The following is a 22368-nucleotide window of genomic DNA, read 5'->3' as shown; positions in this document are numbered from 1 at the left end:
GCTAATACTAAAATTTGTATGGAAATGCAAGGGACCCAACAGCTAAAATAATCTTGAAAAAGAACACAGTTGGAGGACCCACTTTCCCAATTTCAAAATTTATCATAAGGCTACAGTAATCAAGACAGTATGCTATCGGCCTAATGACAAAAATATAGTTCAATGGAATAAAATTGAGAACCCTGAAAAATACCTTACATTTATGGTGAATGAATTGATTTTTACAAGGGTGCCAAGACAATTCAACAACATGGTGGGGGGTGTGTGGGGGCAGAAGTCATCTTTTCAACAAATGGTTCTGGGATAACTGGATATCCACATGCAAAAGAATAATGTTAGACCCCTATTTAACACCATATACAAAAATTAACTCAAAATGGATCAACAATTCAAATGTAGGAACTAAGACTTCAAAACTCTTAGAAAAAAACTACAGCAGTACATCTTTCTGATCTCAGGTTAGGCAATGGTTTCTTAGATATGACACCTAAAGTACAAATAATCAAAGAAAAAAATATACATTTTTGACTTCATATAAATATTTTTCTACCTTAACCATGTAAAAAGTAAAAGAAAACCCACAAACAGGGAAGAAATATTTGCAAATCACATATCTGATAAGGAACTTGTGCCAAGAATATATAAAGAATTATTAAAATTCAACAATAAAGACAACTCAATTATAAGTAGGCAAAGGATTTGAATAAACATTTCTCCAGAGAATATATACAAATGGCCAATAAACACATGAAAAATGTTCAACATCATTGGACACTGGATAAATACAAATCAGAACCATAACAAGGTATCACTTCACACCTACTAGGATGGCTATAATTATAAAAAGATGGACAATAACAAGTGTTGGTGAGGGTATGCAGAAATCATAACCTTTATGAATTGCCAGTGGGAATGTTAAATGGTACAGCCACTTTGATAAAGTTTAGCAGTTCTATCAAAAGTTGAACACTGAGTTACCATGTGACTCAGCAATTTCACTAGGTATATATCTAAGATAATTGAAACATGTCCACACAAAAAACTGTACACAAATATTCATAGCAACATTATTCATAATAATCAAAAGGTAACAACAAGCCAAATGTCCATAAACTGATGTACAGGTAAACAAAATGTGGTATATCCATCCAGTGGAATATTATTTAGCTATAAAAAGAAATAAAGCACTAATACATGTTGCAACATTGATGAACCTTGAAAACATTATGCTAAGTGAAAGAAATTAGATACAAAAGACCACATATTTTATCATTATATTTTTATAAAATGTATAGGCAAATCCATACAGGCAGAAAATAGATTCGTGGTTGCCAGGGAATGAAGGAAAGAGAAAACAAAAGATTGGGGACTGACTGCTAATGGGTATGAATTTTCTTTTGAGGGCAATAAAAATGTTCTGGAATTAGTGTTGACATTTGTACAACTTTATGAATACAATAAAAACCACTGAACTATACACTTTAAAAAGGTGAAATTTACATGACATGAATTATATCTCAATACAGTTATAATTTTAAAAGTGGTGAAAATGAGTCTTTGGAAAATATTTTTTTAAAGTCAGAAGTAGTGAGGCATTTAAAAAACTAATAATTTTATGCTCTTTTCCTTTATGAGCAATGACATTGGCAGGGTGGGGTGGTGGGGAGAGACCTTTTTCTTTCTTTGAATGCAATTACAAACTACAAGAGGAAACCAGTGGCCCACAAAATAGCTCTTGTTTCTCATTCCTCTTTTCTCATTTGGTGAATCTCTCCCTCCCTTCCTTCCTTTCCTCCCTCCCTCCTCCCCCACTTCCTTTCTTCTTTAATTAGAAGATGAATTTTCTGTATACCCGCAACACGTATTATATCCTTGAACTCGATGAGCCTACTTTTAAGTTCACAGATACCTCTTTAACAAAGAAGAAGGAGGTAAACATTTAATAAAGAGTATATAAGAATATCAAATAACACTTACCTATGTCCTCTAATCTCCAATATGTCATATCAGATTTAATTACACCATCTCCATTTTTAGCTTCCACCTCAATGGTATAATTATCTGGGATCGTTATTCTTGGAAGGAAAAAAGAGCACGAAGCACGATTTTCACTTGTAGAACTATTGGTTGTACAATTATCATGTTTTTTTCCAAAAGTGCTTTGAAGGAAAAAGTTATTCAACATGAGTTTAGTACAATGGTTTGAAAATATAGCCATATTTAATGTATTAAGCAGTATTTGTTAGTTTTTCTCTGGGTTTCTCTTGAGAACTGTATAGTCCAGGATATTTGGTTATCCTCTTTCCAACTTCCTTCCTCACCTCCAAGGAAAGGTAAAGGTTACCTGCTTTCTGCCACCTGAGATGCTTTAGGAGCCATGAAAACCTCTTTGGATCCCTGTAAGTCATGAAAAGCTACAGTTGCAGTGTATGTCCTATTGGCAAGAAATCATGAGTAGGTTCCTGAAAAAGCCAGATTCTAGCCTTAAAAATTTATTCTTTTACATATGTATGTAAAAATATATTTATATATATAAGGATTTGTTAAATACATTACAGTAGATACATAAATAGAGTTTAAAATGATGGTTTTTAACATACTATATTTATTGATATGGAAAGATGCATCTACTGCTGGTGAAAAAAAGTAGGATGCATATCATGTATAGAATGATCACAGTTACATAAACATAAAGATATTTACATAACTATTTGTAGAGATATCTAGAGAGATCATCAAAATGTTCAAGTTGTTACCTTTGGCGGTGGGATTCTGGATAACTTTTTACATTCTTTATAATTTTTCGGGTTGAATTTTTGAACATTAGTATATATTGTTTTCAGAAAAATCTTTAAAACAGATAGATTGATGATAGATTAGATATATACTATCAAGCTGTAACTTAATGAAAACAAATACACATATTAGTGGGAATCAGATGGGTGGTTCTAGCTATAGTCCACATGGTTCTGGGGATTGTGGAGGAGATAAAGCAGGTTGAGAACAGAAAAGAAGGCCCACCTTGCAAGGTACCAGTGTTTGCTGGTGTGCAGGAAGACATATACACATAGAATACATACAGGAAGACATAGTCACATAGAATCATGGAATTTTGAAACTAGAAAGGACCTCAAGAGTGGTTGATGGTTATTTTACAGCACAAAAATGGCCTCCAGGGCAATGTGTCATGGTTATAAGCACAGGTGCTAGAATCAGACCAGGTTTGAATCATGGCTTTGCCCCTATTAACTGTGTGACTTGGGCAAGTTATTTAACCTCTCTGTGCCTTAGTTTTCTCATCTGTAAAATGAAGACAGTAATATATCTATAGCATAGGGTTATGAGCTAATACACATAAGGTACTTTTAAAATGTCCAGCACAGAGTCAATACATGTGAGCTGTTACTACTGTTATTGTAGTTGAATGTTTCTGCATTTATTCATGCTGTGACCTTTGAGAAATGACCTTTCTCTCCTTTTTCACACCTCTAGACCTCCTTTGGGCCTCAGTTCAAAAATCACTATCTCTATGAAGGCATCCCCAACTCCTCCTTTTTTCCCCAGGAAAAAATATTTCCTATTGTTTCTGGACATCAGAAGGTTTTTGGCTCATTCCATGACCCACTGAAAAGTGCTCCCAGGTAGGCCATCCACAGGGAAACCCTTCCACTTTGCTTGGAAGAGATCCTCTTGGTGATAAACTCACAAAAATGCAAGCAGTCTAGGAGTTCTGGAGAGCCTAGCTGGCCTGAGACCATCAAGGGGAGCTGTGTATAGGCCTGGGGACGCCCAGGCGTTTTCTATTTCTCCATGTCCAACTGGTGATAATAATGATAACCCAAAGGGAAAGATGGAGGAAAAGGGGAAATGTTTCTACAAGACAGAAAAATAGGAGTAAACCTATAAAGGTGCCCAGATTCTCATTCTACTAGCAATTGATATTCAACACTGGGACTAGAACTGACAAATCTGGAAGAAAAGTCATTTGGATCATGGGTTATTAGGCCTCTATCATTCTTATTTTCTAAAACAGGGATGAGCAAATGACAGCCTGTAGGTCAAATATAGCCCATCTCTTGCTCTTGCACAGCCTGTAGGCTTAAGACTATTTACATGTTGTTAATGGTTGAAAAATAAATAAAACGAAGAAAAATACTTTGGGGCATGTGAAAATTACATAAAACTCATATTTCAGTGTCCATGGATAAAGTTTTATAGGAAAGCAGCCATGCCTATTGGTTTATATATTGCCTATAGCTGTATGAGTGCTATAGCAGTAGTGTTGAAAAGTTCTGACAGAGACCGATCTCCTTCTGAATATTACTATATTTACCATCTGGCCCTTTACAGGAGAAGTTTGCTGACTCCTATTTTAAAGCATCTCTCTGACATAGGTGCTCATAGCTATATCAGTGCTGCAGAGAATACTGCTTGTTTTTTTTTTCATTTTTTCCACTGAAAACATAAAGTGGACTTCCCTTGCAACATGAGATTTTGCTTAAAAACAAAGAATTTGGAATCACAGACTAAAGATCATCTTACAATGCTTCCCAACATGGGCCCCCTTATTCATTATTCACAAGAAGGAAGTAATGAGCTATGTTAAAAAGTTTTGTTAAAAAGGACAGGCACGGTGGCTCATGCCTGTAATCCCAGCACTTTTGGGGGCTGAGGTGGGCAGATCACTTGAAGTCAGGAGTTCGAGACAAGCCTGGCCAACGTGGTGAAACCCCGTCTCTACTAAAAATACAAATGTTAGCCAGGTATGGTGGTGTGCACCCGTAATTCCAGCTACTTGGGAGGCTGAGGCAGGAGAATCACTTGAACCTGGGAGATGGAGGTTGCAGTGAGCTGAGATCACGCCACCGCACTCTAGCCTGGGTGACAGAGTGAGATTGTCTCAAAAAAAGAAAAAAAAATTTTTTAACCTGCAAATATTTACTTAAAACATCTAACTTTTGGCTAGAATTATAATTAAAAATTATAAAATTTTCATTCTACAGAATTGGAATAAAGAGGGATGCTTGAGGTAGTAGAAAAAAAAATTGGGGAATCATTGTCCTGTGGAACACTGTTTCACAGAGGTCACACAGCAAATTAGTGGCAGACCATGGTCAATTGCCTCTTAGTTCTGGGTTTACAACCCTACTTACTATATCTGGAACCAGAAAGAATGAACAGTTTTATAACACATTCCGGGAAGAGGCAGGGTATAGTTGGGTGTAGTAAATAAACAGATTTTTCCACTGTGACTGATCTAGCCAATGCAGAATCCAGGAGGAGGTCACCACTGGCTATGCCACCCCTCCCTCTGCAGCTCCAGATCCTGTCCACAAGCCACTGGATGCACACAGAGATCACCCAGAAGCTGTCACTGAGGAAACTTTTTGCTTCATCTGGGATGTGAATCATGAATGAATCAGAAGCCTCTGCCTCCCCCATGCCCCAACCGATAAAACACAAGCTTCTGTACTTACTAAGTTCTCTTAGCTGTGTACTGGATATAACTGGTTTCCTTTCCTGGACTCCAAGTGCAGGTTAAATTTTTCCTATAGTAGTAGACACAGGAAATGTTCTCAGGCTTAGCTGGCAGAGCTAAATAAATTAAAAACACACACACACAGACATAAAAATTTCAGTATACAATAAATATTGCCAGCATTGAACATTTTTAATGAAAAATATGCTGATCAAAAGCTAGATTTTTTTGGTTAGTGGCTAGGTATAACGGGTTCTTCCAATTAGTTTCAATGGAAAGAATCTAACTTCATCTCTTTAATTATTCCCTTTGAAGAGCTAGATTTCCACTTTTTTAAGAAATCCTTTTTTATATTCTTACTTAAAAGTAACATTGGAGAAGCAAGCATTTTTAAAACACCAAGAAATACATACAAAGTATTTGTGATATACCCAGTAAAGCATCAAATGGTAGAATCACTCTGGATAACTCATGGGTAACAGATGATGTGGGCATAAGGAAGAATACGTCCATGCCACACTTCAACCATGTGTATCAACAATTTTCTTTTCCAGAAGACTGTACAGTAGAGAAATTTATGAAATACCTTCAACTGTATCTTCATATCTTAGAAATCTTGCTCCTGAGAGCTCCCCACTCCATAGCATCCACACTTTCATAGGGAAACCAGATACTACCATCTAGAACAGGCACCTAGACCTTTAAGGGTTCATGGGTAGAATTCAAGGGTCCATGAACTTAAATGGGGAAAATTTACATTTTTAAATTTCACTAACCTACTGTTGAAATTTAGAATTTCCTTCCATCATAAATGTAATCAGCAAACCACAGTAATAGCATCATTGCCTGTGACTTTGTCACCATTATAAATCACAAATATTTTCATATCATATTTTGGTTGCTGCAGGTATCTTAAAATATTTATATGGTTTGGTTGTGTCCCCAAATCTCAACTCGAATTGTATCTCCTAGAATTCCCATGTGTTGTGGGAGGACCCAGGGGAAGGTAATTGAATAAAGGAAGCTGGTTTTTCCTGTGCTATTCTCATTATAGTGAATAAGTCTCATGAGATCTGATGGGTTTATCAGGGGTTTACGCTTTTACTTCTTTCTCATTTTCTCTTGCTGCTGCCATATAAGAAGTGCCTTTTGCCTCCTGCCATGATTCTGAGGCCTCCCCAGCCATGTGGAACTGTAAGTCTAATTAAACCTCTTTTTCTTCCTAGTTTCAGGTATGTCTTTATCAGCAGCGTGAAAATGGACTAATACAATTTGAAAAAATTATCACTATTTCTGAATTAAGGTAATTATTAATATTAGACCTAAATTAAGGCAATTATTAGGTCTTCTTATTTAATGTGTTAATAAAGAAGACCACATATTACCAGATCACAAATTTGTTTCTTTAATATTTTGATGATTTCATTTCAGTATATTTTGGTATCTTTGTAATGCTATTTATTTTATTTGTGCATTTACAAACATTATTTTGAGAATCAGCCCATAGACTTCACTAGATGACCAGGGAGTTGATCATAAACACACACACACATACACACAAACACACATGCACAACTAAGAACTAAGAGCAATTTTAGACTAAGGACCATGTTCAGCTCTGAGGCTTATACTCAATTCTTTGTTGAGCGTTTGGCAAGATCATAGTCTTAAGAAGCAGGCATTTTTGAGAGAGGAGGGCAACTTCTTAAATTACATATCAAAGGAAGCTCTAGTGCTTCCTAGGAAGGAAGTCTCTACCAGACAAGAAGTAGGAAAAAGCTGATCACTTCTAACAAGTAAATACGGGGGCAGGGATGGGCAAGGAATGAAAGGAAGGTAAAGGAAAGAATTCTGATGTCAGTGTTCTTGATAGAGCGGTACAAACAAGCGGATGGGTTCCATGCACCAAGGTCATCTAGCTGGTAGCCTATTTCACCAGGTACAGCAAGCCTGGGGAAGATTGCCAGGCTGTAGTCTAGTAGGATTCCTCAACTGCTGGGCAAAGTATGGGCCCTTGGCCTGTTAGGAACTGGGCCACACAGCAGGAGGTGAACAGCAGTTGAGCGAGCATTACCCACCTAAGCTCCCCGCCCCGACCCCCACCCCCACCTCAGAACAGCAGCAGCATTAGATTCTTACAGGAGCTGAACCCTACTGTGAACTATGCATGCGAGGGATCTAGGTTGCTCGCTCCTTATGAGAATCTAACGAATGCCTGATGATATGAGGTAGAAGTTTCATCCCAAAACCATTCCCTGACTCCCAACCCCACCCCCGTCCATGGAAAAATTGTTTTCCATGAAACTGGTCCCTGGTGCCAAAAAGGCTAGGAACCACTAGTCTAGGGGAAGCCTCATGTTCCACTATGCACCAACTCGACGGTGGCATGGAAGTCCTAACAACGTGCTGGCAGAGGGTGGCCTGGTGCAACTCTTCACGTGAACTCCATACAGGTGAATGTAGCACACAGGGATCCAGAAATTTCCCTGTGCCCTCAGAGTGGGGGGCGAGGATACAGCTGTGAGACTGGACCAGGCCTGGGATGAGGATGAAGCAGCTTCCATCCACAGAGGAACTTCAGGACCATGGGCAAACAACTGGAGCATAAGCTATGGCTCAAAGCACAGCCAAAGCCAGCTGTCCCATGGCAGATGGCAGAGGGGGATCAGACCACACCAGACAGTTCAGGAAAGACAGAGGGCAACACAAGGACTTCTTCCCATGCACCCAAGACTGCAGTCACATAAGCCTTGCTCATATATTCAGACACCATCTTAAGGAGGAGCAGAGAGCAAGGCAGGAACCCCAAAGAGACTGAGTTAGCCAAAGACATCTTAAACCAGAAGAAATGACACAATGTTAACAAATTTAAGTGCTACCCACACCCTCCTCTTTCTCACCCTTGCCTGACTTTCCAGTGGTAAGGGGACTTTAGAAATTGATTTGTTTGATCATAGAAAATACAGATGTTCCATTTCTCTGCATATGTGAATAATATTATATATATTTCAACTCTGTCAGAGGTATTACCCTATAACAAGAAGGTGGTGTAAAAGGGTTCCAGAATGGGTGGCATTCATTGTTTTGTTTAGGTTTGGGATTTTAAAAGGGCTGTAAATGTGTGTGTTTGTATATACATTCATGTATTTGGTCTATGAACTGAGCATTGTTTACATGGGTAAAGGAGCCACTGAGAATGACAAATGAGGGTGAGGGAGAACTAAATGGCTTCCTGTTGTGTCAACATTTCTAGCTCTCTCCAGAGAAGCTGCCTTCCTCCTAGTCCTGCACATGAGCCCGGCACCCACAGCACCCATCCAACAAGCAGTTTAAAGGCTTTCTATCTTTGCTACTTGCACGCTAAAAACCATGACAAAGCCAGTGATCTCCAGATCCAAATGCTTAAAAGGACCAAAGTTAACTGGACCTGAATCAAATAATACTGCATGTTACATAGAGATTGAAAGCTACACCATTAACACATTTCTCAAAAAGACCATGCAGCTTGGAACACTCCCTGGGGATTTTTGGGGTCAACAAGCAGAATGTTAACAGACCCCATGCCTCCCAACTGTCAGGAGGAAGTGCAAAGTCCTACAAGAGGTGAACCAAGGGTTAGCTCGCAACACCCAGGAGGAATAACTCACACACTGTCCCACTCACTCCCTGTCTCCATGGCTCAGAGATAAGGGCAGGGCGTGCACAATGCATGTGTGTGTATGGGGGGGTGTGTAGTGTGTGGTGTGTATGTGATGTGTATAATGTGTGTGATGTGTGTGTGGTATGTGTAGTATGTGTGCATAGTATAAGTGTGAATGGTGTGAGTGTGTAGTGTGTGGTATGTGTATAGTGTGGATGTGTATGTGGTGTGTAGTGTGTGCAGGGTATGTGTGGTGTACGTGCGGTATGTGTGTAGTGTGTGTGATGTGTTTATAATGTGTGTATAGTGTGTGTCTGCTGGAGTGTGTGTGTTGGTGTGTGTGTGGTGTATATGGTATGTAAATGATGTGTGTGTGGTGAGTGTGACATGTTTGTGTGATATATGTGACATATGTGTGGTGTGTGTGGTATGTTTATGATGTGTGTGGTGTGACATGTTTGTGTGGTATGTGTGACATATGTGTGGCGTGTGTAATGCGTGTAATGTGTTTATAGTGTGTGTAGTGTACTGTGTGTAGTAAGTTTATGGTGTGTGCGTGGTGTGTGTGATGTATATGTGTGGTATGTGTGGTGTGTGTAGTGTGGTGTGTGTGATGTATATGTGCGGTATGTGTGGTGTATGTCTGTCTGTGTGTATACGTGTGGGTCTATCCTTAGTCCCTGGCCAAGTTTCTTACACATATTCACACAGAGGTAGCCTGCCCCACCCCCATTTCACTCATACTCGTCACACTAACTCTCAGGAGGATTTCAAAGTTGATTCTCGGCCAGAGAACAAGGAAACAAGAAGCCTTTCCCCGTTTCCTCAGAAGAGTCTTAGTCTTATACTATTCTCATTACGGCCTCCTGTGGTCATATTTTATTTTATTTCCTTTTCATTCTTGCTGTCCCTTGTGTTGGTTGAATCCAAAGCCAGCCACGAAGATATCAGTGTAGGAATAGATCGTCATGGATCTAAATACACCCCAGTCAAACCTAAGTGAATCCTGCTCTTTCCTGTTCTTCCTTAAATACCTCTCCCAAGCTTCTTCAAAAGCTTTGGTTAACATATATTAGAAGCCATCAGCCAAAAAGAGAGTCAAATATCTGTTTTTCAGAACCATTAAAAGTGTCACCAGGTGTCAATGATTTTTGGAGCCATCAGGAGAAGAGTAAGTGGCTCCCAAAATGATTTTCCACTCAACCCAGGCTGTTTTTATGAGACTACATTTGTTTTTCCCTTACTGGGTGGCATATAGTGAGAGACAGCAATAGTCTTACAAAGGCTCTCTTGACATTGGTGTTATGGAAGAGATTTGTGGTAGATAAAATGAATGCTCACCAATATTTCCAGTGCTCCTCCATAAGGTGGCCATGGGATTTGCCTTGGCCTTTGTCATGTGAGAGGAAGTGTCCAAGTGCTGGTGCATGACTCTCTTCTCTCTCCTCCTCCTGTCACTGCACACCTTGAAAACGCATGCTGATATGGTGTGTGTGAGGACAGCAGAGCCCCACCAGCCTGGGTCCCTACTTACCTGTGATGGACATGTAGTTTGCTGTTTTAAATACTAATATTTTAGGCTTGTTTATTATTACAGAATAAACAACTCTCCCTGTCTAATATCTAAATAGCCTGCTGTCTCCAGTATTATCAGACTTGCAGGAGGAACTTAACAGTAGTTTTCCCTAGTTTTGTGTCCTCATGACATTTTAATTCTGCATATGAGGATTTTAGATTCATTTTGTCACAGATTAGGGGGTTGAGGGGAACTGGAATAAAAACTGAACCAAATCAACAATGTTAGACTTCACTTCTACTTTCCTGCTTTTCTTTACCATTTCCAGTTTCAGTTATCTAGAGTGATTCCACATAGCTGAACAACCTTGGCTCTATGTACTAGAACTGCCTTGGCTGGCAGAGCCTACACATCTGTTGTCCTGCCTACCTCATTGTTGGCAATCAGTATGCCTATTTTAAGTCTTATTCAATTCTCCATCAGAAGATTGTCACAAACATGGGTAAAACTGTGATGCACAATGAAGAACACTTCACCTCTGTTGTATTTTCCCCCCTAAACTCGGAAATACTTGTCAGTATTCCTTAAGACTGCCACGGTCATGAATAGTACGGAAAGACTAAGAATTTGTCATAGACCAGCAGAGACCAAGGAGAAATGACAATTTAGTGCAATATAGTACCCTAAATTGGATCCTGGAATAGAAAGAAATCATTCAGGCTGGGCATAGTGGCTCATGCCTGTAATCCCAACACTTTGGGAGGCCAACATGGGCAGATCATAAGGTTAGGAGTTGGAGACCAGCCTGGCCAACATGGTGAAACCCCGTCTCTACTAAAAGTACAAAAATTAGCCAGGCATGGTGGCACACACCTGTAATCCTATCTACTCAGAAGGCTGAAGCAGGACAGTCGCTTGAACCCAGGAGGCAGAGATTGCAGTGAGCTGAGATTGTGCGACTGCACTCCAGCCAGGGTGACAGAGCGAGACTCCATCTCAGACGCTGGTCACTCCCATCTATCTTTCCCTACACCCTCAAAATACAAACCATAGCAATATCCCCCTATTTCTAGAAACAAGGGGAAAAACATTCATCACTTTCCTCTAAGAAAAATTGGGAGAATGTTTTTGCTTATCAGAGAATTTCCCGTATACAAGAAGAATGTTTTCCAAAATTATAAAGATGTTCTCCATCTCCCTCTTTCCCTCTATACTCATATCACTTTGGTGCTGTTGCAAAGTCAGTGTTTTGAAAAATATCTTGACCTAGAAGAAAAGCAAAGCTAAGCAGGACCAAGGGAAGGATATTCTAGATGAAAACAATGGTGGATACTGGAGCCAGTTCTGTAGGAGCTGGTATATGTGCAACATAAGAAGAGTGGAAAACAGAGATAGAAGACAGAAAAAGACAAGTTGAGGGAAAGGGTGACTTGATAGGAGCCACAGTGTCTGTAATTAGAAGTTTAGATTGGATAACTGGGAGTAATTGCTGATGAGAGGGAAAGCAATAGTCCTGTCTGCCTGTATCATCTATTTTCTATCACAACAGTCCCCTACATTTTGGCACCAGGGACCAGTTTTGTGGAAGATAATTTTTCCATGGACCTGGGGGACGGATGGTTTCGGGATGAAACTGTTCCACCTCAGATCATCAGGCATTAGATTCTCATAAGGAGCATGCAATCTATCAATAGATCCCTCCCATGCATAGTTCACAATAGGGTTTGTGCTCCCATGAGAATCTCATGCAGCTGCTGATTTGACAGGAGGCAGAGCTCAGGCAGTAACTCTGGCTCATCAGCAGCTCATTTCCTGCTGTGTGGCCCAGTTCCTAACACAGTCTGCAGCCTGGGGCTTTGGGTCCCCTGATTATCAAGCTCCTGAGTGCCACAGGTGTAACCCCAGGGGGCTAAGGCAGGCCATGCCAGGACAGAAATCTGAAGGCATTCTCATTTTTTTTTTTTTTTTTTGAGACGGAGTCTCGCCCTGTCACCCAGGCTGGAGTGCAGTGGCCGGATCTCAGCTCACTGCAAGCTCCGCCTCCCGGGTTCACGCCATTCTCCTGCCTCAGCCTCCAGAGTAGCTGGGACTACAGGCGCCCGCCACCTCGCCCGGCTAGTTTTTTGTATTTTTTTTAGTAGAGACAGGGTTTCACCGTGTTAGCCAGGATGGTCTCGATCTCCTGACCTCATGATCCGCCCGTCTCGGCCTCCCAAAGTGCTGGGATTACAGGCTTGAGCCACCACGCCCGGCCGGCATTCTCATTATCTCTGGGTCGTGACTGCCCTCTTGGTGACTCCAATTAGTACATATTATGGGCTAAATTATGTCTCTCCAAAATCATATAATGAAGCCCTAACCCCCAGTACCTCAAAATGTGACTGTATTTGGAGATAGAGCACTTAAAGATGTAACTGAGTTAAAATGGGATGATTACAATGGGCCCTAATCCAATCTGACTGGCATCCCTAGGAGGAGGAGAGACACCAGGGTTGTGTGGGCACAGAGGGATGACCATGTAAAGAGGCAGCAAAAGGATGGCCACCTGCAAACCAGCCCAGCTGCCGCCTTGACACTGGACTTCCAGCCTCCAGAACCGCGAGAAAATAAATTTCTGTTGCTTAAGCCACCCAGTCTGAGGTATTTTGTTATGGCAGCCCAAGCACATGAATATGCTACATGACGCCTTCCCCACCTTCCTACTACCAGACCAGTGTCTGCTCTGAATGGTTTTTTTTTTTTTTTTTTTTTTTTTTTTGAGACGGAGTCTCGCTCTGTCGCCCAGGCTGGAGTGCAGTGGCCGGATCTCTGCTCACTGCCAAGCTCCGCCTCCCGGGTTTACGCCATTCTCCTGCCTCAGCCTCCCGAGTAGCTGGGACTACAGGCACCCACCACCTCGCCCAGCTAGTTTTTTTGCATTTTTTAGTAGAGACGGGGGTTTCACCGTGTTAGCCAGGATGGTCTCGATCTCCTGACCTCGTGATCCGCCCGTCTCGGCCTCCGTCTCGGCCTCCCAAAGTGCTGGGATTACAGGCTTGAGCCACCGCGCCCGGCCCTCTGAATGTTTTTTTTAAACGTAAGATATAATCAAACTAATGGATCTTAGATCTACAAGCTATTGTATCGATATTAGGTCTGTAGTCTTGAGTTAGAACACTACAGAAATATGTTGTTTCATTATTTCCCTTTATATCCTTGGAATTTATGGCAAATAGTATGAAAACTGATTATTTTTGTATTTATATATGTGTGTTATATGAAGCCATAGCAACAACACAAAAACTATGGAGCTAAGCACTTCTTATCATAGTAGTTCCCTCTTACTGTGGGTTTACTTTCTGTGGTTTCAGTTACTAGTGATCAACGCCGTCTGAAAATGGGTGAGTACAGTACAATGAGATATTTAGAGAGAGGGAGACCACATTCACATAACTTTTCTTTTTTTTTGAGACAGGGTCTTGCTCTGGCCCAGGCTGGAGTGCAGTGGCATGATCTCGGCTCACTGCAACCTCCGCCTCCCAGGTTCAAGTGATCTTCCCACCTCAGCCTCCCAAGTAGCTGGGATTACAAGCATGAGCCACCACACTTGGTTAATTTTTGTATTTTTAGTAGAGATGGGGTTTTACCATGTTGGCCAGGCTGCTCTCGAACCCCTGACCTCAAATAATCCGCCCGCCTCAGCCTGCCAAACTGCTGGGATTACAGATGTGAGCCACTGTGCCCGACCTCACCTAACTTTTATTATACTAAATTATTATAATGGCTCTATTTTATTATTAGTTAGTGTTTTAATCTCTTCATGCCCAAACATGCCTAAACTTCATCAGAGGTATGTATGTGAAGCAAAAAATATAGTATATATAGGGTTTGGTACTACCCACAGTTTCAGGCATCCACTGAGGATCTTGGAACATATTCCCCCACAGATAAGGGGAGACTACTCTATTCTAAAACAGTAGATGTCAGCACTTTAGGGGTCATATCTCCCTTTGAAAATACGGTAAGCCATCTTGCCACATTTGCAAATGCATGAGTATATGTGAAACTCCATGCCTGTGTGCACACACAGACACACATACAAATTCAGGGTGTTCACAAGTCCCCTTTTCTATCCCCTTTTTCTATGGACGATGTCCATAGTCCAGCGTCATTTTAAAGTTAACAACTCTTGTCCAAAGAAGGCAATAATAATCACATGATCCGTAAAAGGGCCCAGGCCAACCTACCTGACAGGCTGAATTTGCAGAGTAAAGGGAACATCCACAGTGCCCAGGTCCACATCATCCCCAGGTTAACCACGAAGGCTAGGGAGAGAACAGAAAATGACATCAGTCAAGAGTTGGTTTGCTTCATATCTCTTTTCAAAAGGTCTATTTCCAGTGGCAAATAGATTCGGGGGATTTTGGAGGGAGGAAGGATCCTATTTTATTTTATTTTGTTGACTGTCATCACCTAGATCCTTCATAATTACTCCATCAACCCCAGTCAATATTTTAAAGATTTGCGATTACAACATGTTTTCCTTTGTCCATAGTCCACTCCACCATGTCTTATGAAAACTATGCCAACTACCAAGAATATGCTCCAGAAAAAAATGAGTCTGTGCAGCTCTGAGGCCATCCTCTGGCCCCTGCCTCAGTGCCTAGGCCCTCCAGCCAAATGGAACAACTCACAGTTTCCTCAAGCACCATGCTATCTCACATCTCCATGCTCTGTGCATGCCCACGGTGCTCCTTTCCCCTTATTTCTGACAAAGTAATCATCTTTCCAGACTCATTTCAAGGCTCTCCTTCCCTAAGACGCCCTCTCTGAATTCCCACACGGAGTTGCCAGTCAGTCCCTCCTTTGTGCCCCACGCTCCACTATATCATGTGTTCTACAGCATCTACCGCAAGAATGGTGGTCAGCAATTTACCTGACAACTTTCTTACCTACAGGGACCTTCTTAAGACTGGAACCTCTCTTCTTCCTCTTTGAAGCCTTCCTCTCATCTAAGATGAGATGGTGGGATAGTCTTAAGAATAAAGCAAATGTAAAACCAGTAATTCATTTCAGGAAGAAATAAATGATTTTCATCTGCGAAACCATTATAGAAAAAAAAAGAAAAAGGTTCTTTACAAAATAAGTTACCTTAGAAAAATGTGCATCCAGGATTTCTGGAGAAAATTAGAGAGATAATGTTTTCTTACATATGAACCAACTGAAATCCTTAGCGAATTGGAAATGCCTAAGATAATAAAGCAGAGTGAGAACTTGGATCCACAATAATAAAAACACCATGATGAAATAATAAAAGACTGGTCACACAGCAGCAAGTGCTGGTATCACTCAGTAGCGGTAGTTTTCCTCTCAAGAGATAGCCATTTTGATTTAAATGGGTATATAACTCAGAGGGAAACATTTTAATTTTTCAATGAAGAAAAAAATGTGTCTTTAACTATAACACTAAGAACATTCTTTTTTGTGTCTAATTATTCAGGATGTAGTCTTAATTTTCTCCATCTGTTAGGCAGAAGACATGCCTTTAGTTCTAGCTCACATTATTTACAAGTCCTAAAGGCACATTAAAAAGGAAGACTATGAAAGCCAAGATGCTGGCAGTCTTAAGAAGTGAATCAATGAATAATGATGGATGCTAAACTAAAACTGTTATTCTGGCAAGTAGTTTTGCATTTCAAATCCTATCAATATTAAATGTTGGATAAAATATTAAAATATTTTTAAGTTAATGGTAATTATTGCTTGACTCCTTTACAATAAAAATACTCAGCTATTATTTGTGAAATTAAAAAAAAACCTTAGAAAAAAATCAACAGTACTAAATCATCCCAGAGACAAAACTGGAAAAGTTACAGTAGTTGAAGAGTGTAGCATTCTAGAAATTGAGACTGCCTGAGTTGTGGTCCTGGCCCTCTCACAAACAAACTGGTGACCTCAGGCATTCTTCTATGCTTTCAGCACTGTCCCAGCCATGTGTTAGGCGCCTGGAATCAAGGAAGAGCACATCTCTGACCTCAAAAAGCTTATATTCGAGTTCAGTGATTTTTAACAAAGGGAAGGGGGAAAAGGATGGAGAGGATGGCAATGATATTTTTGGAAACTACCAATTTCAGAGTGAGCTGCTGTTACTGAGGACTTTCATGTCATATTTCTGCAGTAGGTTTGAACAGAAATGGGTTGAGAACCACTGGTCCACTTGCAGAGACAGAAGCCTAGACAGTAGTCTCACATATCATATAGTAAGTGCTGTAGTTACAATAGTGCAATGAGTGCAAAGAGCATCTAAAAACAGAAATGAGCTAATGACTGTGGGAAGTCAACAAGCCTTGCCATTAGGATGAAATCTCTCATTCTAATGCTTGCTTGTCCTCCACAGCCTTTCCCACTTTCTCCTCTCACACTAGAGAACCACCACAAAAAGGACTGCTTGATGGTAAAAAATGTGAACAAAGACCAGGCGCAGTGGCTCAAGCCTGTAATCCCAGCACTTTAGGAGGCCGAGACGGGCAGATCACAAAGTCAGGAGATCGAGACCATCTTGGCTAACATGGTGAAACCCCGTCTCTACTAAAAAATACAAAAATCTAGCTGGGCACGGTGGCGGGCGCCTGTAGTCCCAGCTACTCGGGAGGCTAAGGCAGGAGAACGGCATAAACCCAGGAGGCGGAGCTTGCAGTGAGCTGAGATCCGGCCACTGCACTCCAGCCTGGGCGACAGAGCGAGACTCCATCTCAAAAAAAAAAAAAAAAAAAGTGAACAAATGCTGGGTGCAGTGGCTCACAACCTGTAATTCCAGGACTTTAGGAGGCTGAGGTGGGTGGATCAGTTGAGGTCAGGAGTTCAAGACCAGCCTGAGCAACATGGTGAAACCCCATATCTACAAAACAAGCAATAAAATTAGCCGGGCATGGTGGCATGTGCCTGTAGCCTCAGTTATTTGGGAGGCTAAGATGGGAGGATGGCTTGAGCCTGGGAGGTCGAGGCAGCAGTGAACTGTGATCTCATCACTGTACTCCAGCCTGGGCAACAAAGTGAGACCCTGTCTCAAAAAAAAAATGCAAAAAGGTGAGATGCCTCCCAGGGGCTTAGAAATATGTCCAGTTGGGGCCGGGCGCGGTGGCTCAAGCCTGTAATCCCAGCACTTTGGGAGGCCGAGATGGGCGGATCACGAGGTCAGGAGATCGAGACCATCCTGGCTAACATGGTGAAACCCCGTCTCTACTAAAAAAATACAAAAAACTAGCCGGGCGCAGTGGCGGCGCCTGTAGTCCCAGCTACTCGGGAGGCTGAGGCAGGAGAATGGCATAAACCCGGGAGGCGGAGCTTGCAGTGAGCCGAGATCCGGCCACTGCACTCCAGCCTCGGTGGCAGAGCGAGACTCCGTCTCAAAAAAAAAAAAAAAAGAAAAAGAAAAAAAGAGAAAGAAATAAGTCCAGTTGAGATTTCAAGGTGATTCTAGTTATCTGTGGTGGGTAGATGTGCAGTTGATAAGCTTGAGTTCATTCAGGACTCCAGCCAAAGAAACCTGTGTGCAGTCTCAAAGAGTTGGATTTGGAAAACCTTCATTGTCATTAAGTTGCAGGAATCTACTCAACTAATTGTATCCTAAACAGAAGACTTTGAGGACAGAAAGGAGAGGTCAGCTTAGAATGTAAAACACTGATGGTTAAAAAAGACAGAAGCTGGCAGTTTTTATCCAGTACTATCTATGAAAGGAAATTATGAAATTTCCTGTCACTGGAGCAAAAGACTCTGACAGGGCAGCCACAAGACCTCACCACAAACCTGATGAAAGATACTTCAAAACCCCGAATCCCTCTTTCTAACTGCTCTGATTCTCTGATGCCCTCTCTGATTACTAATTTAACGGAAGGAGGCTCTGAACAAAGAATATGAGTCTTCCAGGCATTAGAAAGACAATTTCTTATTGGTTTCAATGTATCAGTCTCTTGAAGACTTAAATGAGGTGAATCAGCCTCCCCAAATCTGGACCATAAGAAATTCTCAAAGATTCTGCTGTGCTCTTGAGGAGAACCATCAACAATTTCCTGCATCCCTGGGTCATCAGCCCTAACTTTGAAATGCAGCAGTTTTGAATAACTGGTCTTCAAAAAGGGGTCACTTCCTAGAAACAGTCTCACATTTGTGGGACCTCATTTGAGTACAGCATTTAGCAGAGCTCTAAAATCTTCCAACAACACTACAAATATGCCATACTGAACTAAAGGACTCTTAAAATATACAGTGATGCCACTTAAGTAACTAGTGGTGTCCAATGTTTAAAGATGTTGGCCAGGCGTGGTGGTTCACCCCTGTAATCCCAGCACTTTGGGAGGCCAAGGCAGGCAGATCACTTGAGGTCAGGAGTTTGAGATCAGCCTGGCCAGTATGGCAAAACCCCATCTGAATGAAAAATACAAAAATTAGCTGAGCAAGGTAACCCACACTTGCAATCCCAGGCTACTCAGGAGGCTACAGCAGGAGAATTGCTTGAACTCAGGAGGCAGAGGTTACAGTGAGCCAAGGTTGTGCCACTGCATTCCAGCCTGGGTTACAGACCAAGACTCTATCTGAAAACAAACAAACAAACAATACAAAACAACAACAAAAAAGATATAAACCTAGTAGCAGCTACTGTTTGGAGACGAATGACTGCAAACAAATCCAACCACTTATTACTGGCTACCAGCAGTGGCTGGGAACACCACGAAAAGAAAGCAAAGACGGGAGCTACTGTCTCCGCTGGGAATCGCTACACATTTCAGCATGTTAAATTATCCCTGCCTCCCCACATCCTGTCTCACAGGACCAAAGCAAAGGAAATAGAGTGTGGCTGTTTTACTCCCTCGCAATCCCTCATCAAATGGATACCTCACAGGGTGCTCTTTGGCCATTCAGTTCCCATTCAAGGCTGTGTCCTGGATGCTGAGCTTCATCTCATTTCACTTGTACAAGAATGTACCACTACGTGATTTTCCTAGGGCTTGCCTTCCTTTGGTTCATTCATTCATACATTCACTCAACTATTATTTGTTGATTCACATTTTGTGCCAAACACTGTCTCCTGCAGTATAGAACTGGGTGTTTGTTTTTTTTTTTCTTTTTTTTTTGAGACGGAGTCTTGCTCTGTCGCCCAGGCTGGAGTGCAGTGGCCGGATCTCAGCTCACTGCAAGCTCCGCCTCCCGGGTTTATGCCATTCTCCCGTCTCAGCCTCCCGAGTTGCTGGGACTACAGGCGCCTGCCACCGCGCCCGGCTAGTTTTTTGTATTTTTTTAGTAGAGACGGGGTTTCACCATGTTAGCCAGGATGGTCTCGATCTCCCAGCCTCGTGATCCGCCCGTCTCGGCCTCCCAAAGTGCTGGGATTACAGGCTTGAGCCACCGCGCCTGGCCAGAACTGGGTTTTTAAAGAATGGCAAACCAGGAGTTCAAGACTAGTCTGAGCAATATAGCAAGATTCTGTCTCTAAAAACATTTTTAAAAAAAATTATCTGAGTGTCATGGTGCACCTGTAGTCCAAGCTACTCGGGAGTTTGAGGTGGGACAATCACTTGAGCCCAGGAGTTTGAAGCTGCAATGAGCTATGATCATACCACTGCACTCCAGCCTGGGCAGCAGAGGGAGACTCTGTCTCAAATAAAAAAATAAAAAATGGCAAAGAAGAGGGAGTAACTTGTAGGGCCAGCACTATGGCCATAAGTTCAAGCACCTGTAGACTCATAACACTGAGAGGGAGGTAGCCAAGCAATGCGCTGTCCAGCCTCCCTCGGTGCCTCAGAATTCCTCAAGACCCACAGGACTTGGTTTATAGTTTTACTTTCACTGATCAAGTAGAAGGGTACCCTGTTCTAGTCTCTTTTAAATATTTATTTGGAGCTTGCAGTAATGATAATAGTCACAATAATAATGGCCTTAGATTTACAAGCACTTTCATGTATATTATCTCCTTATATTCTTGTCACCCTTCAGGTAAATGAGACATATTTTTATATTTTCTATTTATAGTTGCATATTTTATATTTTATTTCTTTCTTTTTTTTTTTTTTTTTCTGGAGACAGAGTCTCACTCTGTCACCCAGACTGGAGTGCAGTGGTGCGATCTTGGCTCACTGAAACCTCTGCCTCCCGGGTTCAAGCAATTCTCCTGCCTCAGCCTCCCGAGTAGCTGGGACTACAGGCATCCGCCAACACGCCCAGGTAATTTTTGTATTTTTAGTAGAGACAGAGTTTTGCCATGTTGGCCAGGCTGGTCTCAAACTTCTGACCTCAGGTGATCCACCTGCCTTGGCCTCCTAAAGTGTTGGGATTACAGGTGTGAGCCACTGCGCCCGGCCTGTATATTTTAAATTTTATTTCTATATTATGTTTTAGGTTAAACCAAATGAAATTGCTATTTTTATTAAGTCAAAAACAGTTAAATATTGGCAATTTCAGCCTAATAAAATAATGACATCCTTACTTTTTGGATGAGGATATTAATTATATATACATTGCCCAAGATGAGATTATGAGCTCTCAGATGACTACCTCCAGGTTCAAAGTCTATAAACCTATTTGGGTTGTAGGCTGCCTTCATTTAAAGAACATTCTGAGACAGCTAGCAGTGAGACTGGCAAAAGCACTATTTTTTTTTTCTTTTTTTTTTTGAGACGGATGATGGGACAGTGAGAGCCTGCAAAGTACTAATTACACTATACAAATTACATCCTGTACTTCTAAAAATCCCTGTAGGATTTGTATTGCTCATCTCTAGATTACGGATATGGAATCTGAGGCCAAGAGATATCATGTAAATGGTCCCAAAATAATAGTTTGTAAGCAGCACAAATGAGATTCAAACTCACGAACGTCTTATTCCAAACCTGAACTCTTTCCACTAAAATCATGTGGTAGCTATTAGTGATTTACTCTCTCTCAGCTCTCCTGCCATGAAATACCAGTACACGCAAGGGTTTTCCTCTGAATCCTCTAGGTCTAATTTTCTCTAGCCTAGAGTTTCCTGAAAGATAAATCCATTATTTCAGATATTTTCCCCAATCCTTCACCTCCAACACTCATGATTCTCCATTCTGATCTCAGCATTTTAAAATATCACCTGCCAAAAGATTAGATTCCCTTAACTATCAACAACCAGTTCAAGGAGAAGTTCATGTGATGGGTCCAACCCATAATTTCACTGAAAAAAACAGAAAAAGACTTCTACAGAGTAGAAAAAGATGATTCAAACGATCACTCTCTAAATGCGTTGGCACTCACCTTCACAAATCAGGAGATGTTCCGCAGATGTTCTGCTGGCTCAGAGGATTTGCATCAAAGGCAACTCCAACTCCCACAGCACAAGTCAGGACAGGAAGAACAATCTGGACTTTAATTTATCCATACTAAGATGTGGGCGTGTTTCCACTCTGTCTGGGAGCTTTTCTTGTGCTTTTAAGCCCAGCCCAAGTCAGAGTGGCACTTACCCACTTATGCTGGGAAATGGATTGCATTATTGTTAACTAAAAACAAAAGCAAAAACAAAAACACTCAACTTTACAGAAAAAAAAAAAGTATCATCTGAAGGACCAGAAATAGCTAAAAGAAGTAACTAACTTTTAAATTTTCTCTTCAGGAAGTCCTTACAAATGTGGTAATAGCTGAAACGCTGAGAGCATCTTTAGCTTGAAATGAGAGATACGCAATCATATAACTGTCTTTAGACAATGAAGGAGATGAAGGAAAGAAAATAATGGT

General features: G+C 41.3%; 1 protein-coding gene across 1 annotated transcript in view; it reads right to left on the bottom strand.

Moving 5' to 3' along the window:
• IL31RA (interleukin 31 receptor A) overlaps positions 1–21903 on the bottom strand; it is a 67267-nt gene extending 45364 nt beyond the window's left edge. Inside the window, exons 1-4 of the mRNA XM_033179593.1 lie at positions 21892–21903; positions 14862–14939; positions 5478–5595; positions 1978–2159 (exon numbers count right to left, since the gene is read on the bottom strand). Coding sequence (XP_033035484.1) covers positions 1978–2159; positions 5478–5595; positions 14862–14919 — 358 coding nt within the window. The 5' untranslated portion in view covers positions 14920–14939; positions 21892–21903. The remainder of the gene's footprint in view (positions 1–1977; positions 2160–5477; positions 5596–14861; positions 14940–21891) is intronic.
• Positions 21904–22368: the final 465 nt, after the last annotated feature.

The sequence above is a fragment of the Trachypithecus francoisi genome, unplaced genomic scaffold, assembly GCF_009764315.1.
Source record: "Trachypithecus francoisi isolate TF-2019V2 unplaced genomic scaffold, Tfra_2.0 Lachesis_group2, whole genome shotgun sequence".
In the NCBI taxonomy this organism is placed as follows: domain Eukaryota; kingdom Metazoa; phylum Chordata; class Mammalia; order Primates; family Cercopithecidae; genus Trachypithecus; species Trachypithecus francoisi.
The sequence above is the reverse complement of the archived record's forward strand: the minus strand, read 5'-3'. Positions and strand labels throughout refer to the sequence as shown.